Source organism: Martes martes (genome assembly GCF_963455335.1).
Source record: "Martes martes genome assembly, contig: scaffold_436, whole genome shotgun sequence".
Classification (NCBI taxonomy): Eukaryota; Metazoa; Chordata; class Mammalia; order Carnivora; family Mustelidae; genus Martes; species Martes martes.
The window spans coordinates 799-15041 of NW_027666620.1; the positions used below are offsets into that span (position 1 = coordinate 799).

Genomic DNA, 14243 nt, shown 5'->3' on the forward strand with positions numbered 1-14243 from the left:
GCCTGCGCGCACTTGGCCCTTAACCAGGGGAGCGTGCTCCGTGGGGTGTTGGTGAGGACTAGGGGTGCCCTTTGGTGGCATTTCCCTTTTGGGGTCTAAGCGGATAGAGGGCATTGGGCACCTGCCTTCAGACCACGGAGAAGGAGGCAGATCAGCCTCGGGGTCAGCACGGGACAGACAGCACACGGGCGGGTGTCCTGGGTCTCGCATTCAGCAATACTCTGCCCTCTCCTCTGCTGACCATCTGGGGGACCCCAAGCCAACGTCCTAGGGAAGCCGGGAAGTGGGGATCACGGGGCTGCGTGGGGTTGTCAGTATGTGAGCGTGTCTCTGGACATGTGAGTGGGTGAAGGTTGTGTGCCTGGGAGGGTGAGTGAGTGTGTGCGTGTCAGGACATGAGGGTGACTGAATCACTGTGTGTTGGCTGGGGGGTGTTGGCTCTGCTCCTGAGTGGATGTGTCAGTGTATGTGAGTGGCTAAATATTCTGTGGCTTAGGGCGGTTGGAACCCGATGGTGTTCGTGTGTGTGTGCGCGCGCGTGCGTGTGTGTGCGCGCCCACGCGCGCGCGCGCGCCTTTCCCTGCAATTTATGCTTCCGCCCAGCTACCTGGGCCAGAACGACAGGGTGATCTTTCCTACCTTCCCTCCTCCCACTTTCCCCTCTCCGACAGTCCCTCCACAGGGCCTGGCCCCCACTCGCTCCCGCTGTATCTGGGGCTGAGAGGATGACTGTGTCAGCAAGGGCCTGGGCCCCTTGTTTAGAAGAAAGGAGAGCCCTGGCACTGGGGTTCAACGGAGTAATGAAACTACAGTCCCACCCGTGCTGTGTCTGAGGTCATCCACCAGGGAGCATCTCTGGGAGACGGTCATCGCCATCCACCAAAAGTTGACACTGGACATGTTTGGCCCTGGCTCGTCCTTCCCTTTCTTTGACCTCTGTCATTTCCCCAGGGAAGGCATGGGCCCTGTTAGCTGGCCTTTCGCTCATCTCCTCTCCCTGCCCACCTCCACCATCCCTAGGGGAAGGACCTCTGCCACGCTGGGATGCAGTCCCAGAGCTCGTGTGACCTGGACCTCTGGGCCAGCATACGGCCCCACCCCTTCCACGGAATAAGGATGCCGGGGCAGAGTAGTAAGCATCGACGGGAATCCCATGAGCTCAGGCTCCCCACCTGCCCCTTTCCATGAAGACGACCGTGTGTGAGCGTACACACAGTAACACACATAAACACGGTTGACGTCGTTTTTCCACATTTCAGTATTTTTACAGGGGGCCTCAATCGGCCCTGTGTTTCTCCCAGGCACCAGACTGGAGGTGTTCCCTGTGGGAGGGACCAGGCTGATCATCCGGCTCCATCTGAAGGTCCTGGACTCTTTCCGGGTCAAGGGCAAGGCTTCTGCGTATTCACCTCAACATGCTCAAGTTCCCTGGGAGAGACGGAGACACAGACACAGACACACGGGCACACAGTCACCCGGGCACACATGAGGCGGCCGGTGAGTATCCTCTACGGGCCACACGCAGGTTTGCTTGAGGGTTTCAAGGCCCTTTCGGGGAACGGAGGCCATTCTCCCCTGCCCCTCTCCCCGGCCCTTGATGGCGATCCCCCTACATTTCCTCCACCCACATAGCAACGGTATCTGTGCACGCTCTCCAGTGTTCTCTGGCTGATTGCGGTGGGCACAGGAGATTGCCCAGGGAGATGACTGGGAGGACTCTACCGATGAACACACAAAAGTGACGGGGTGACGCATGAGCCTTTACGCCAGGGAACGCAGACATCTGCGCCAAGGCTGGCAAGAGGTGCTTAGGTGGGCTCAAAGCTGAGGCGGTGGCGAGGAGACCTGAGGGCAGGAGTTCACGGCCAGGGAGTGGCACTTCCCGCAAGGCAGCTGCTGAGCCGACTGCTTCTCCGGCTCTGCTCACTGGTGTTGCCTGACCCGCCTGCCTCAAGCTTCCCAGGCAGAACCAGTTTGACACCGCCCTCCCCGACTCACGGTGATGCCCTTTGGACACGGGGTCACCGCCTCTTGAGTGTTCCTCTAAGCCTCCGTTTCTGCATTTGCGGAGCCCAGCTCCCACGGAGCCGCACGGAGCATTTTCAGCACCCACGCCCTGGGCGTCTCACCTGCCCTCCTCTCAGTTCCCTCTGCTGGGGCCTTCTTCCTCACGTAGTACTGCAGGGGATCGGGCCACAGGTCGTCCATGATGATCTGGCAGGGGAAACGGGGCAGGGCTCAGATGCACATCCCAGTCCGCTGGGGAGCACAGGCAGGTTCACGTGCGCGGTTTGTCACAGGGACCCACCTCAGCTATCCTGCTAGGCCCGGCAAAGCTGTGGTCAGAGAACCAGCTGAAGAAGTTAAGGCTGCTCTTGTGGCGTCTGCGGCTACAGGCCTCCTGTTCGTAACAGTGGTGCCACTGGATGGGAGTGGAATGAGACGGCTCGTACCCTGCAGGAAGAAGGGTCCGTGCGAAGGCGCTGGATGATGCATCAGGTTCAACCCTGCCGCCTCCACCTGCTGCCGCCCATGCACGCAGAGGCCCCTTACCAGCAGCCCTGAGGACATACTCCTTCTCAACGACGTCGTTGCGGAAGTAGGAGTTCTCGCGAAAGAAGAGCAGGATCTTGCGGCCATCACGGGGAGACTCGAGTTCCTCCACCTGCCGGGCGGCAAAGTGGGGGAGAGGGTTGAGATCTCTGTCCAGCAGACCCTTCCCCTCCTGGCCTTGGGGAGGAATCGCTTCTGTTACCCCCTCTTCTCCCATCCCCCAGGCCGGGCCTCCATCTCCCGGGCCAGACCTTCAAATCCGTCATGGAGCCAAGTATGCCTTCATCTTGCTCACTGAGCATGGCTGACATCTGCGGGTGGTTCACAAACTGCTTCGGGTCAAGGACTCTCCGAGGGCTGGAGAAGAAAGAGCTACAACAACAGAGCAGGTCTGCACAGCAAGTGCGCCCTGCATCTCCCCTCCTACCACCGGGACCCACTCCACCTCACAGATTGTGTCAAGGGCCCCTGCGCCCCCGCACGGCCTGCTGCATTAGTTAGTTAGGTAATTCCCTGCTGGGCACTAACACAGAAAGCTGGAAATCCTCGGTGACATCCCTGCCCACCCACGGCCCCCTCCCCGGCACATCGAGGGCAACCTGCGGCCCCACCAGGGACCCCCACCCGGAAGCAGGGATTCGAAACTGTCGTGATCACCGAGGCATGAGCCAGGCCACCACAACGCAGGCCCCCTGCCACAGGAGTCTCCTGCGCTAGCCCGGCCACATCGGGGTCCCTCCGTGAAGGTATCAAGGATACAGCCTTGGCCCAGAAGCCAGGGATGCCCCGGATGAGGGCGCTTCGGTGGTCCAGGTGACGCCGTCGCCTCTGCCAGAACCTGAGCTTGAGCCCAGAGTAGGCCCTGCTGGCGTCTTTGTTCATGGGCTCCAGCTCTGACTGCAGGGCCTCGAGGGCCTGGAGCGGGGACGGGGGCGGACCTGGCCGTGCCTCTGGCCGTTCTTCCCCTTCCTGCTTCTCCTGCAGCTCCTGCGCTTCTCGCTCCTTCTGGCTCTCCTCCCAGGCCTCTTCCCTCCTGTCTTCCTCCTCCTCATCCTCCTCCTCCTGCACCTCTGGTACCTCTGCAACCTCATCCTCAACAGCCTCATCCTCCTCCTCCCTCTGCTCCTCCTCCTCCTCCTCTTCCTCCTCCTCCTCCTCTTCCTCCTCCTCCTCTTCCTCCTCCTCCTCTTCCTCCTCCTCCTCCTCAGTCTCCTCGCCCTCCTCAGCCTCCCCCTCTTCTTCAGCCTCACTGCCAACCTCCCTAGCCTCGTCGTCCTCGTCCTCGTCCTCCTCCTCAGTCTCCCCGGGGTCCTCTGCCACCTGGACCACCGCAAGCTGCCACACCAACATTACGTCATCCCCCACTAGCACAAGCTCCACCACCAGGATGGCGCCCTCTCTCTCCCAACGGCCCTCCTCGTCCTGCGCTGGCTCTGCCGCCATCCCCACGCCTAGGCCCAGCAGCACCTTCGCCTCTCTTCTGGGGGTGGGGCTATATGTCCGCGGACAGCCGCGTCCCGATGGACCCCTCCCTCGACGGAGTCGGTCAGGATTGGGGGGCAGTCCCGCGTCCCATGTGGCCCCCAGCTGGGGCAGCTGCGGAGGAACGGAGCAGGAGGGGTGAGCACGCGGCTCCCGCAGGCGGCCCGGCAGTGGAGCTCCGCGGCCCAGCGAAGGGGGGACGTCAGCCGTCTCCTCGCAGAAGCCACCGGAGTCTGGGACGCATGCGCACAAGGGCTTCCGGCCAGGAGGCCACGGGGCCGAGGTGGAGGTGGCACGCGTGGGGCCTCGGCGCGAAGGAGGCCTGATCCACGCCCAGGACAATGGCCGGACCCCAGGTGCTGCCAGCGGCAAGGCCGTGGGCGTGGCCGCCACAGGCCCCGCCCCTCACCCCCTGCGGGAGCCGGCCAGGGAGGCAGCCAGTGCGCCTCCTCCAGGGTGGCCTCGGGCTCTACCTAAGGCGCCCCAGGCCCCAGGGCCCACAACCCCCTCCCCTCCATCCCGTGGCCTCCTCCAGCCCGCTCTCCACCCGGTGTTTGTAGCCTGTCAATGCGAAACCGTCCCTTGCCCTTCCCCAACACGATCGTCCAAGACTGAGGACAGCGTATGCACCACCGGGAACCCTGGCCTAGCGTGCGTGGAAACGTCAGCCCAGGCATTGCGGAATAGGGCCATTCCAGGAGACAGAGGTCGGAAGCGGTCTGCCTGTTCGGGGCACGGGGCTAGGGGGCGGGGGTTCGGCCACAGTTTGCCCCCAGGCCACGTCCTTGGCTGCTCAGGAGAAGAGGGACCGAGAGTGCTCAATCCGTCTCTCCGCCTGTCCTTTCCCCATGCTCTGCTCTCCCTCTTCCCCCGACTCGGTGTTTGTCTTCAGGGCGCTGTTTCTCTGCCCACTCTCTGGCCACAGGGTCTCTGGAAGATGAAGGCTTCAGGAAGCAAGATGCAGAAGCCTGTCCGAGCACCTCCTTTCCCATGAAATAAGAGCCCTCTTCTCCTCTGTGACTAGCCACTGGTCACGTGACCAGGGAAAGGGTCCCAAGCTGGGTGCCCCCGACACAAACACACACAGACACACACACACACACACACACACACTTACCCACAGACACTCAGTGTGTTTGGCATGGAGCACAGAGGGAGGCGTGCCTTTCGTGCAGCCAAGGGCATCCGGCAACGTGAATCCGGATGCCCCTCCCCTGAGACAATGTCTGGGTGAACCCTGTGGATGGGCAGTTGGGCATTCTGTCTGGCGGCCAGGTGACTACAGTGTGCACCCTTTGGAGGCCGGAGGCAAGAAGCTGGGGCTGGCTCCCAGGTGACACAGCACGTACGCACGTACCTTCACTTCCAGAGACTGAGTGTCTTCCGTTGCATTCGGGCGAAACCACAAATGCCGTGGGGAAGGCCTGCAGAGGAGAACACATCTTCTCTAGCCTTCCCCTGCGGGCCACCAGGTCAGACCGTGAGCAGAACTTGAGGCTGGGCCGTCACGTCCCCAGGGCTGGCCCGTCACGTCCCCAGGGCTGGCCCCCACACGTGGAGAGAGGATACCCAACGTGTGGCTTTGGGCCAACAAGGTAGGCTTGGGGCAATTTTGGTGTGCAGCCAGTGCAAGCCGGTCTCCCCCAGCATTACAGGAACAGACGGGTTTCTTACACCACACCTCAGTCATCTCAGTCGTCAAAGGGCCACACGTGCCGCGTCCTGTACACGGAGGTGCCTGTCGTGGTTGCTCCGGCGGTTCTTCACCCTCCACGTGTCCCCGGCAGGTCCGTACCGACTCTTGAGGCCACGGCATCTTCTGTGCCCTCGCACAGGTCTTCTTCGGCTCCGTCTCCTGAACCGGCGGTGGATGCGTGGCTCTGCGCCATGGCTCCACTCCATGGGCGGCTGGACTAATGTTATCGCGGGGGTTCGAGCTGCGCAGAGTTCATGCCGGCTGCCTTCTAAGGTGCCAGCGGTGTTCAGTACAGCCGAGTGCTTACACACCCGTGTGTTCAGACCAAGGTTTCTTTGCGTGCCCACAGGTACCCGTGTGGGCAGCTGGCTGTAACACCGAGGGAAAGGGGTACACAGGCGTGGCCTTCCATGTACACACACGTGCATGTGGAAGCGCGTGCACGGACAGACCTATTCCGTTCCCGGCCGGGTCTGCGGTGGGTTTGCAGTGGACCGGATTTCATACGCACCCCCACGGCCTTGGACTGTGGTTTCCACGTGTTCGGCCATCATGTGGATGATCTCCACGTCCACTCGCAATCCAGGGAGACAGACATTCATGCAATGACAGACATCTGGCATTGCCCCTGCTAGGGAAGGAACAGGAGAGGGGCCAAAGGACAAGAGGTAAGCAGCCTGGAACGGAGACCTCACGGGAGGCTGGGTTTCAAGGGCACCTCCCTTGTTTCTTGTCCCCGTCGCCTCGACACACGTACACTGGAAAGCACACACGCATTCTGGGCGCCCCATCCCTTGCCTGCAAGACCACATCCGTGGAAGACCGTTGCCCTGGGTCCTCCAGTCCCGTAGCAAGCGTCCGTCTCCCAGCAGCTCTGGCCATTAAGCCCCTGGAGCGGGCGGTCTTCTTCAGGAGGCGCTCAGCCCTCTTGCGCCACGTACGTGTTTGCCCTGAAGCTGCCCTGAACTCCAGGCAGATGTGCACGAGCCACATCCCCTGGTTTGCACCCTAAGGCCCTGGGAGGAAACCCGATGTCCTTATGATGCGCCCAACAGCTTAAGCCATGCTACCTGCGGCAGGGGTCCAATCCTAAACACCTCTTTCCGGGGCAGGCGGGGCATCCCCCAGTCAAGGAAGCAGAGCGCCTGTGTTTATGGGAGATACCTGGGAGGCGCTTTAGCGGCACCGTCCAGCCTTTCCTCTCCCCTGTAGAGCTCGGCAGGCCCTTCCTAAAAGCCCCGAGGAGCGAGCCGCAGAGGGCTCTAGGGAAAGTGGGTGGGGCGAGCGCAGCACGTTCTGGGGTCCTCCACGTCCGGATCCCCGCGGGCAGCCCCGCTGCAACCGTCAGCATGCCTGGGACTTCCCCTCCATCTTGTCGACACGATGAATCCCACGGACTGGCCTGGGGGAGCTGTGAGGCTACTCTCCAGCTTAGGCGACAAGGAGACCAGAAGACGTGACGATGGCCCCAGCAGTCTTCCTTTGGCCCGTTGCTCTCCACCACCCTAGAATTCTCCCTGAGGGGCTGTATCGGACTTGAGATCCCCAACTTGAGATCTGACCAACCGCGGGCAGACTTGCTGACGTTCAGGCCCGAACCGTGAAGCCGGCAGGGTTCCCGAGCCCGAAGGCCAAACCCTCCTCGACCTACACCTAGCTGCCGGGGCCGCCAGGAGGGAACCCAGTTCCCCAAGGCAATGAGGTCAGGACTCCACAAACAGCATGAGATGTCGGCATAGCACCACAGGGGCCGCTGGGAGGCTCTGCCGGGATCCATTCGTGGGCACACGTTGCCAGATCCCAAGCCCAGCTGAGGTGCAGGCGGTGGGGAACGTCGAAGACGGGGTGAGTGCAGGGCGAGCGGACGGGGAGGGGCGAGCCCCGGACTGGTGAGAAGTGGTGCTGGGAAACCCCTGTTGGCTCAGGGAGCAACAAGCTGGGTGCCCCTCGCTGAGGCAGGGAACACGTGCCTGTGGGTTCAGCTCCTCTCCTTTTCGTCCTCCCCGCCTGGTACACAGGAGGTGGACAAGACCGGCCCAAACAGGAGAAGAACAGAGTCCAGGATGGCCTTTCTACTGGGAGGAGAGCTCCCCGCAGGGCTCTTTCCTCTGGAGGAACGTGCTGCTCACGGATTCTTTCTTATTCTTTGCTGCCTTTGGCTAATCAACACAGAGGCGGGTACAAGGTTTGAGCCCCTCTGTAACACACACTGAGACCCCTAGGGTTTTCCCACACCGGCACCATCCGTGCAAGCTGCCTCGATGGGTGGTGTGCTTGACACGTGCCTGCCTTGCCTTGGCCCGTGTGCGTTTTGCGGCGAGAGGGGACAGAGAACCCTGAGTAACCATGGAATGCACACAAGGTCTGTGTGTCAGGAGGGACGTGGCTGCACTCCGCCACTGGCCCCTTTCTCCATAATCAGCAGAGCGGGAAGTGCCATGGGCCCTCTCCTTTCCCGACCAGGGACTCCCAACACACTCATACACACGTGACCCTGTCCAAAGGCTTGGGCACACATCACAGACACACACACTCACACACACACACAGACTCTCGACACCCAGACGTGCATGAGGCCACACAAAATCACACTCACGTGTTCTTCTAAACACAGAGAAACACGTGATGCGTCTGTGCTCGTGCAAACACACGCACATACCCTGCACACCCACACATGATCCCTGAAACCAAGTCATCCAGATGGCACATGCATACCCCCCCCACACACAGACTCACGGCACCCAGGCGTGCATGAGGCCACACGTAACCAGACTCACATTTTCATCTAAACACAGAGTGACATACAAGACACGTGTGTTCGTGCAAACACATGCACATGCTACACGCACCCACACATTATCTCTGATACAAAGGCGTGGAGATGACACATGTGCACAGACACACACACACACACACACACACGAAAATGCAAACACACACCCACAAGCTCCATTCACACACACGCACACACACAAACACACACACGCTCAAGGAAACCTACTGAACACACTAAACTCACACTCATCGGTATTAAATTCAGGCTTGTAACAGCAGCCCTTGCATACAGACACATAGGGGCTTGTAAACACGAACACAGACACACACACACAATGCATACGACTCACAGAAGGTCTCCGGCAAAGGCCTACACATACAGTCCCGGCCCCAAAATACATACACACGTGTGTCGCGGAACCATCATACTCACACACGGAAATGACCACATCAAAAACCCCTGGCACAGAGGCATACACAACTGACGCCAACACATCTGAGCATGCACACTCACACACACACACACAGAACACACGCAACCACACACACACTCCCCTGAGGATAGAGAAGCACGTAAGCAAAACCCATGGTCTACGTCATCCTGGAACACACAAGTAGGCCATCAAGTGTGCACACACACACACACACACACACACACACATACTCTCCTCGAACCCACTGTACACACTGTGTACACACTCGCTCATGTTGATCTGAAGCATGCACACCATCCCTTGCCTGCAGACACATAGGTGCTTGCAAAAACACCCAGAACAGACCCAATTCACACGAGGTGTCCGGCACAGGCATACGCATGTGGCACCACCATAAAAACCATTACACGGGTGTGCCCAAGAACACTAACACACACACCCCAACACATCCACAAACTCCAGCACGCAGGCATACGCTACTCACGACGTTACATCTGAGCACGACACACTCACACATAGTCCTGAGGGTACAGAAGCATGTAAGTAAAACACATGGTCTGTGTCATACAGGAACACACACGTAGCCACTCAAACAGGCACACAAACACACACACACAGGTTCATGCTTCTGCAATCACACAGAGCACACCACACACAGTACACCAAACACACACACAGAGCACACTCAGGCATGCATCCCTGCCTTCCCAAACACACACGTGCGCTTGCAAGCACACGTACACACAGACAACCCATACAAGGTCTCCGGCACAGGCGTACGCAGTTGACCTGCTCAAAAAGGAAGTATGCCCGTGATCCCCCGCAATCCAGAAACATCCACAGAATCTGACACGCAGGCATTCTCAAGGGTCCAAAACACACACTCATACGCGCACGCCCTGAGGATTCAGACACATGTGAGAAAACCACACGTCCTCCCTGATATAGAAATGCACAGTCAACCGCTACACTCACACGCACGTACGTGCACACGCGCTTAAGCCTGCCTAGGAAGGGTGGGGTTCTCTCCCCAGGCCCAGCCCTGCTGCGCCCGGCCCCCAAGCTCTCCATCACGCCCACCCATGGAATCCAACAGGATGGGGGCTGGAGGATCCCACCAGGCTGATTTCCTCCTTGCCATTTCCCGTGCCCCCGACAGAAGCCGACACATGGACCCAAAGGGCTCTGTAACTTGTTTATGGCCCTTCCCCCTGTCCCTGCAGCATTGGGCAGGATACTCTCTAGCGCCGCCCCTGCTGATCCTTGTCCCTGTTTCTGTCCCGTGCAGGCAGAGCACCACGGAGACGAGCCCATCCATGTCTCTCAACGGTGGAGGCCTCATCAAATTCGTCTCGGTGGTCAAACTCGGGTGCTCTCTGATGTCCACTTCCACACAGCGGCCATGCCCCGACACATACACACACGCATCACACACACACAGAGACAAACAGGAAAACACACACAAAAATCTTAGCTATTTGTGAAAACACATGCTGCCGGGATCGCCAACGTGATGTTGCGAGCCCGCCTCGTCCCCGTGGGATCCCTGTTCCTCCCCAGCGAGGGCGCCACGACCCTCCTGTGGACGGCCTAGGGCCATTTCCCAGGATGTCCGTATGGCTGCGGGAGGCCAGGCGGTGCTCAGGAACGTGGAGGGCAGCCCGGGAGTCGTGGCCCACGACGGGGACGGGACAAGGAGCCCGACTCCCCAAGATAGGCCGGCCATCCCCAACTGAAGGCGTTGGCAGGAGGACCGAGAGAGGGGCCGACAGCCACGGGAGACAGTTCAGGAAAAGGCGGTGGCGAAGCCTTGCTTCGCCCGATTGAGCAGGGATTTGCCGGCACACAGCATGGGGGGCAGGCACCTGCCGGACTAGACACCTCCTCCGCCCTGTGGGTGTGCTCTGAGTGGCCCCAGGCTCACTTCCCACCCTGCCAGCTGCTGCGTGGGCCCAGGCTCCTCTGAGCCTCAGTTTCCCCGCCATGAAACTGACTGTCCCCGGGCACCCTCCCCACACAGTTCAGGACCCAGCCCTCGGGGCTCCTTACCGACAGGTCTTCCTCTCAGCTCACTCCCATGGGCCGCCTTCCGGCCTAGGGTAGTACTGCAAGGGATTGGGCCACAGCTCTTCGATGATGATCTGGGAGGGGAAAAAAGGCCAGGTGAGCGTGGGGCCCCCGGCCCCGGTCCCCAGCAGCCGGGGCCCCAGCATCACCGTGGCGGACGAAGGCCGCAGGGGCCTCACCTCGGCCATCCTGTTGGGCCCCGGGCAGCTGGGGTCACACAACCAGTTGAAGAAGTTCAGGCTGCTGCTGTCTCGCCTGCGGCTGGCACCTCCACGTTCCTCATCCCAGAACCACTGGACTGGGGTGCAACGAGTCGCCCTATATCCTGCAGGACGAGGAAACTTAAGGGAGGCCGTCCATGGCCAGGGCCCCACGCCCGCTCTCGCTCCCAACCTACAACCTCTCCCCCTCCTGTGCCAAATCCCTCCCCCGCCCCCAGGACCCCATACACCTCCCTTCCCGTTCCCGGGGCCCACGTGCCCGGCGGCCCTCCGCCAGCTCCCCTGAAGCTCAGGCCCACTCTTACCGGCGATGCTAAGGTGATACTCCTTAACGATCACGTCGTTCTGGAAGTAGGGGTTGCTCCCAAAGGAAAACATCAGCCTGCAGCGGTACTTGGGATGACCCAGCTCCTCCACCTGGCCCAGCAAAGCGAGAGGAGGGGTAGGGGGAAGGGGACTGAGCGCGGCTCTGAGCAACCCTGCCGCAGCCCCTCCAGCTGCAACCCCACTCCCAAGGCACCACCGCCGGCCTCCGTCTCCAGGGCTAACCTCTAAATTGGTCATGTAGCTGAGCAGGTCTGCATCCTGGTCACCTGTCACGGCTGATATCTGCGGGTGATTCAGGATCTGCCTTGGGTCAAGGAGCCTCGACGGCAAGTGCTCCGGAAAGAGAACCGGGAACCACCCGGGAACCCCCCGGCCCTTCCCGACCGAGAGCCAGGGACCGAATGGGGCCTGTGCACAAACAGAAGGCACCGCCACACTCCCAGCCTCCTCAGCGCTTGCCCTTTCGTCACCCATGCTCTGCCCTGGGGCGGCAATGGGCTTGGAGGATCAACAGGGTGAGGCCAGGAGCCTGCCTGCTTTGCCTTCCCACGTCCGTCTGGCCTGTGCCCGGGGCCGGCTGGGCCAGGAGGCGGTCAGTCACCACGCTGGATGTCTGGATGGGCTCGGTCCCCCGCTCACGGCCGTGTTTGCTTCTGTGCTCCCCTGAAGCCCTGGGCTCTTGAGGGACCTTCTGTGCCCACAAGGGGGCTGCTCCGCTCACTTGCAGCATGGCTGCACAGCCAGGGTGCCAAGCAAGAGCCTGGCAGGGTCAGCAAGAGAGGGAGGAAAGGGGTAGTGTGGGAGGACGGGGTGCGAAGGAGGAGAGAGAGAGAGACAGAGACACCCAAACCCCGAGGAAGAGACTTGCAGAGGGACGGCAGGCGGGGAGAGAGCGAGCCAGGGTGGGGGACGTGGAGACGGAGAGGCAGGGAGGCAGGAAACGTGTCTGTGAGCACCTGGGCCAGGGGCCTCGGCCCGCCTCAGTAGGACCTGCGGAGACAGAGTTTGTAGCACCCCTGCACCGTGTCCAGGGCCCCGGGGGCCGCTGAAGTCGGCCAGCCCGCTGACTGACCCTCAATGAGTGCAAGCGCACAGAACTCTAGGTCTGCCGTGACCTCGCCAAAAAGACAGGTTGGGAAGGACCGGGAAGGAGGCGCGCAGCCTCTCCATCTGCCCCACGCACCCCCCAAATCCTTTCCTTGCAGCATCTGCTCTGAGCCAAGTGGGACCGGGCTTCACTAGGAGTCCAGAGTGTTGACCCGGGTTCCGCGACCGCAGAGGCCTGTTGGGGTGCTGCAGCCCCAAAGCACTGGCCCGGACCTTCTGCTCAGGCAGCACTGCACAGGTCCCAGCCCCTGCCTTTCCCCCCAACGCCCACTCCCTCCCCGCACCCACCTCCTCCGGGACCACCCTCTGCTGGCCCCTGCCCCTCTGCTGTGCAGGAGAAGGCTGGGGCCACTGCTCCCGCCTTGGGCCCACTGCTGCCTGGGCGGCCTACTGCCGCGAGGTGCCCAGCGCTAGAGGCCTGGGGCCCACGGCTGGGGGAGCGAGGCCCATCCCCGCAGCTCTCCTGCCCCTGGCTGAGGCTCTGCACCCTGCTGCCCTGCTCCCACTCTCCTCCACAGGTGCCCAAACCCAGCCAGCAGGCTGAAGGATACGGCGTGTGCCCAGAAGCCAGGGATGCCCTGGATGATGGCCCTTCTTCGAGCCAGGTGACCACTGCGCTTCCGATTCCTCCTGCGCTTCAGCCGCAAGTAGGCCCTGGAGGCTTGGGCATCCACAGAGCGGAGCGCTTCCTGAACCACCTCCAGCGCGGCAAGTGCGGCCCCGGCTGGGTCGGGCCGGGGCACAGGCTCTGCCTGCCACAGCTCCTTCGGCCTCTCGACCTGCTGTGCTTGCGCCGCCTCCTCGTCTTCCGCCGCCAGCACGTCCTCGACTTCCGCCGCCAGCACCTCCTCGACTTCCACCGCCAGCACCTCCTCGACTTCCGCCGCCAGGACTTCCTCGTCTTCCACCGCCAGCACCTCCTCGTCTTCCGCCGCCAGCACCTCCTCGACTTCCACCGCCACCACCTCCACCACCAGCACCAACTCCGGCCCCGCGCCGGCCTCCTCTGTGCCCCCCTGGGCCTCAGCTTCCCGCACAGCCTCTGCCACCACCCCCGCAGCCTCGAGGGCCAGAAGCGCCCCCGCGTGCCCGCAGGAGCCGGTCTCCCTGAGGGCCCCCGCCTCCTCACCGCCCTCGTCTGCGACCAAGGTGCTCCAGGATTCTGGGGCAGCCCCGCCTTCCCCGGACCTCGACTCACTCTCCATGTGGCCCTGGCCCTGAGCGCCGGCCGCTGGGGACTGAAGGCGACGGAGGCGGCACCAGCAGCTTCAGCTGCAGCGCCGAGGAACGCCGCTGGGCGGCAGGCCTATCAGAGTGCGCGGGCGTGGGGCACGCATGCGCACAGGCCCCCGGGGCGGGCGGTGACGGGGCAGACATGGGCGGGGCAGGGGTGTGGGGCGGGGGGAGGCACGCATGCGGCCTGGGCCGGATGGAGCCCCCGAGCCCCGCGCAGGACGCGGCGTGCTCCCGGGTCTAACCCGTGCCAGGGCAGTGGGCGTGGCCACCACCCGCCCTGTGTCTTGGCCGCACCAGAGCCCGCCCGGGAGCCCGCCCGAGCCCCTCCACCGCGGTGGCCTCCGC

At 62.1% G+C, this 14243-nt stretch overlaps 1 protein-coding gene across 1 annotated transcript; it reads right to left on the reverse strand.

Moving 5' to 3' along the window:
- Nucleotides 1-1230: 1230 nt before the first annotated feature.
- On the reverse strand, nucleotides 1231-8756 carry LOC308337889 (testis-specific Y-encoded protein 10-like; the record flags this gene model as incomplete). The annotated part of the gene is made up of 7 exons (XM_080831431.1): nucleotides 1231-1428; nucleotides 2130-2214; nucleotides 2309-2454; nucleotides 2554-2665; nucleotides 2805-2882; nucleotides 3313-3615; nucleotides 8751-8756. 7 exons carry the CDS (start codon nucleotides 8754-8756, stop codon nucleotides 1406-1408), a joined length of 753 nt encoding a protein of 250 aa, XP_080687557.1. The 3' UTR covers nucleotides 1231-1405.
- Between the last annotated feature and the right edge of the window lie 5487 nt (nucleotides 8757-14243).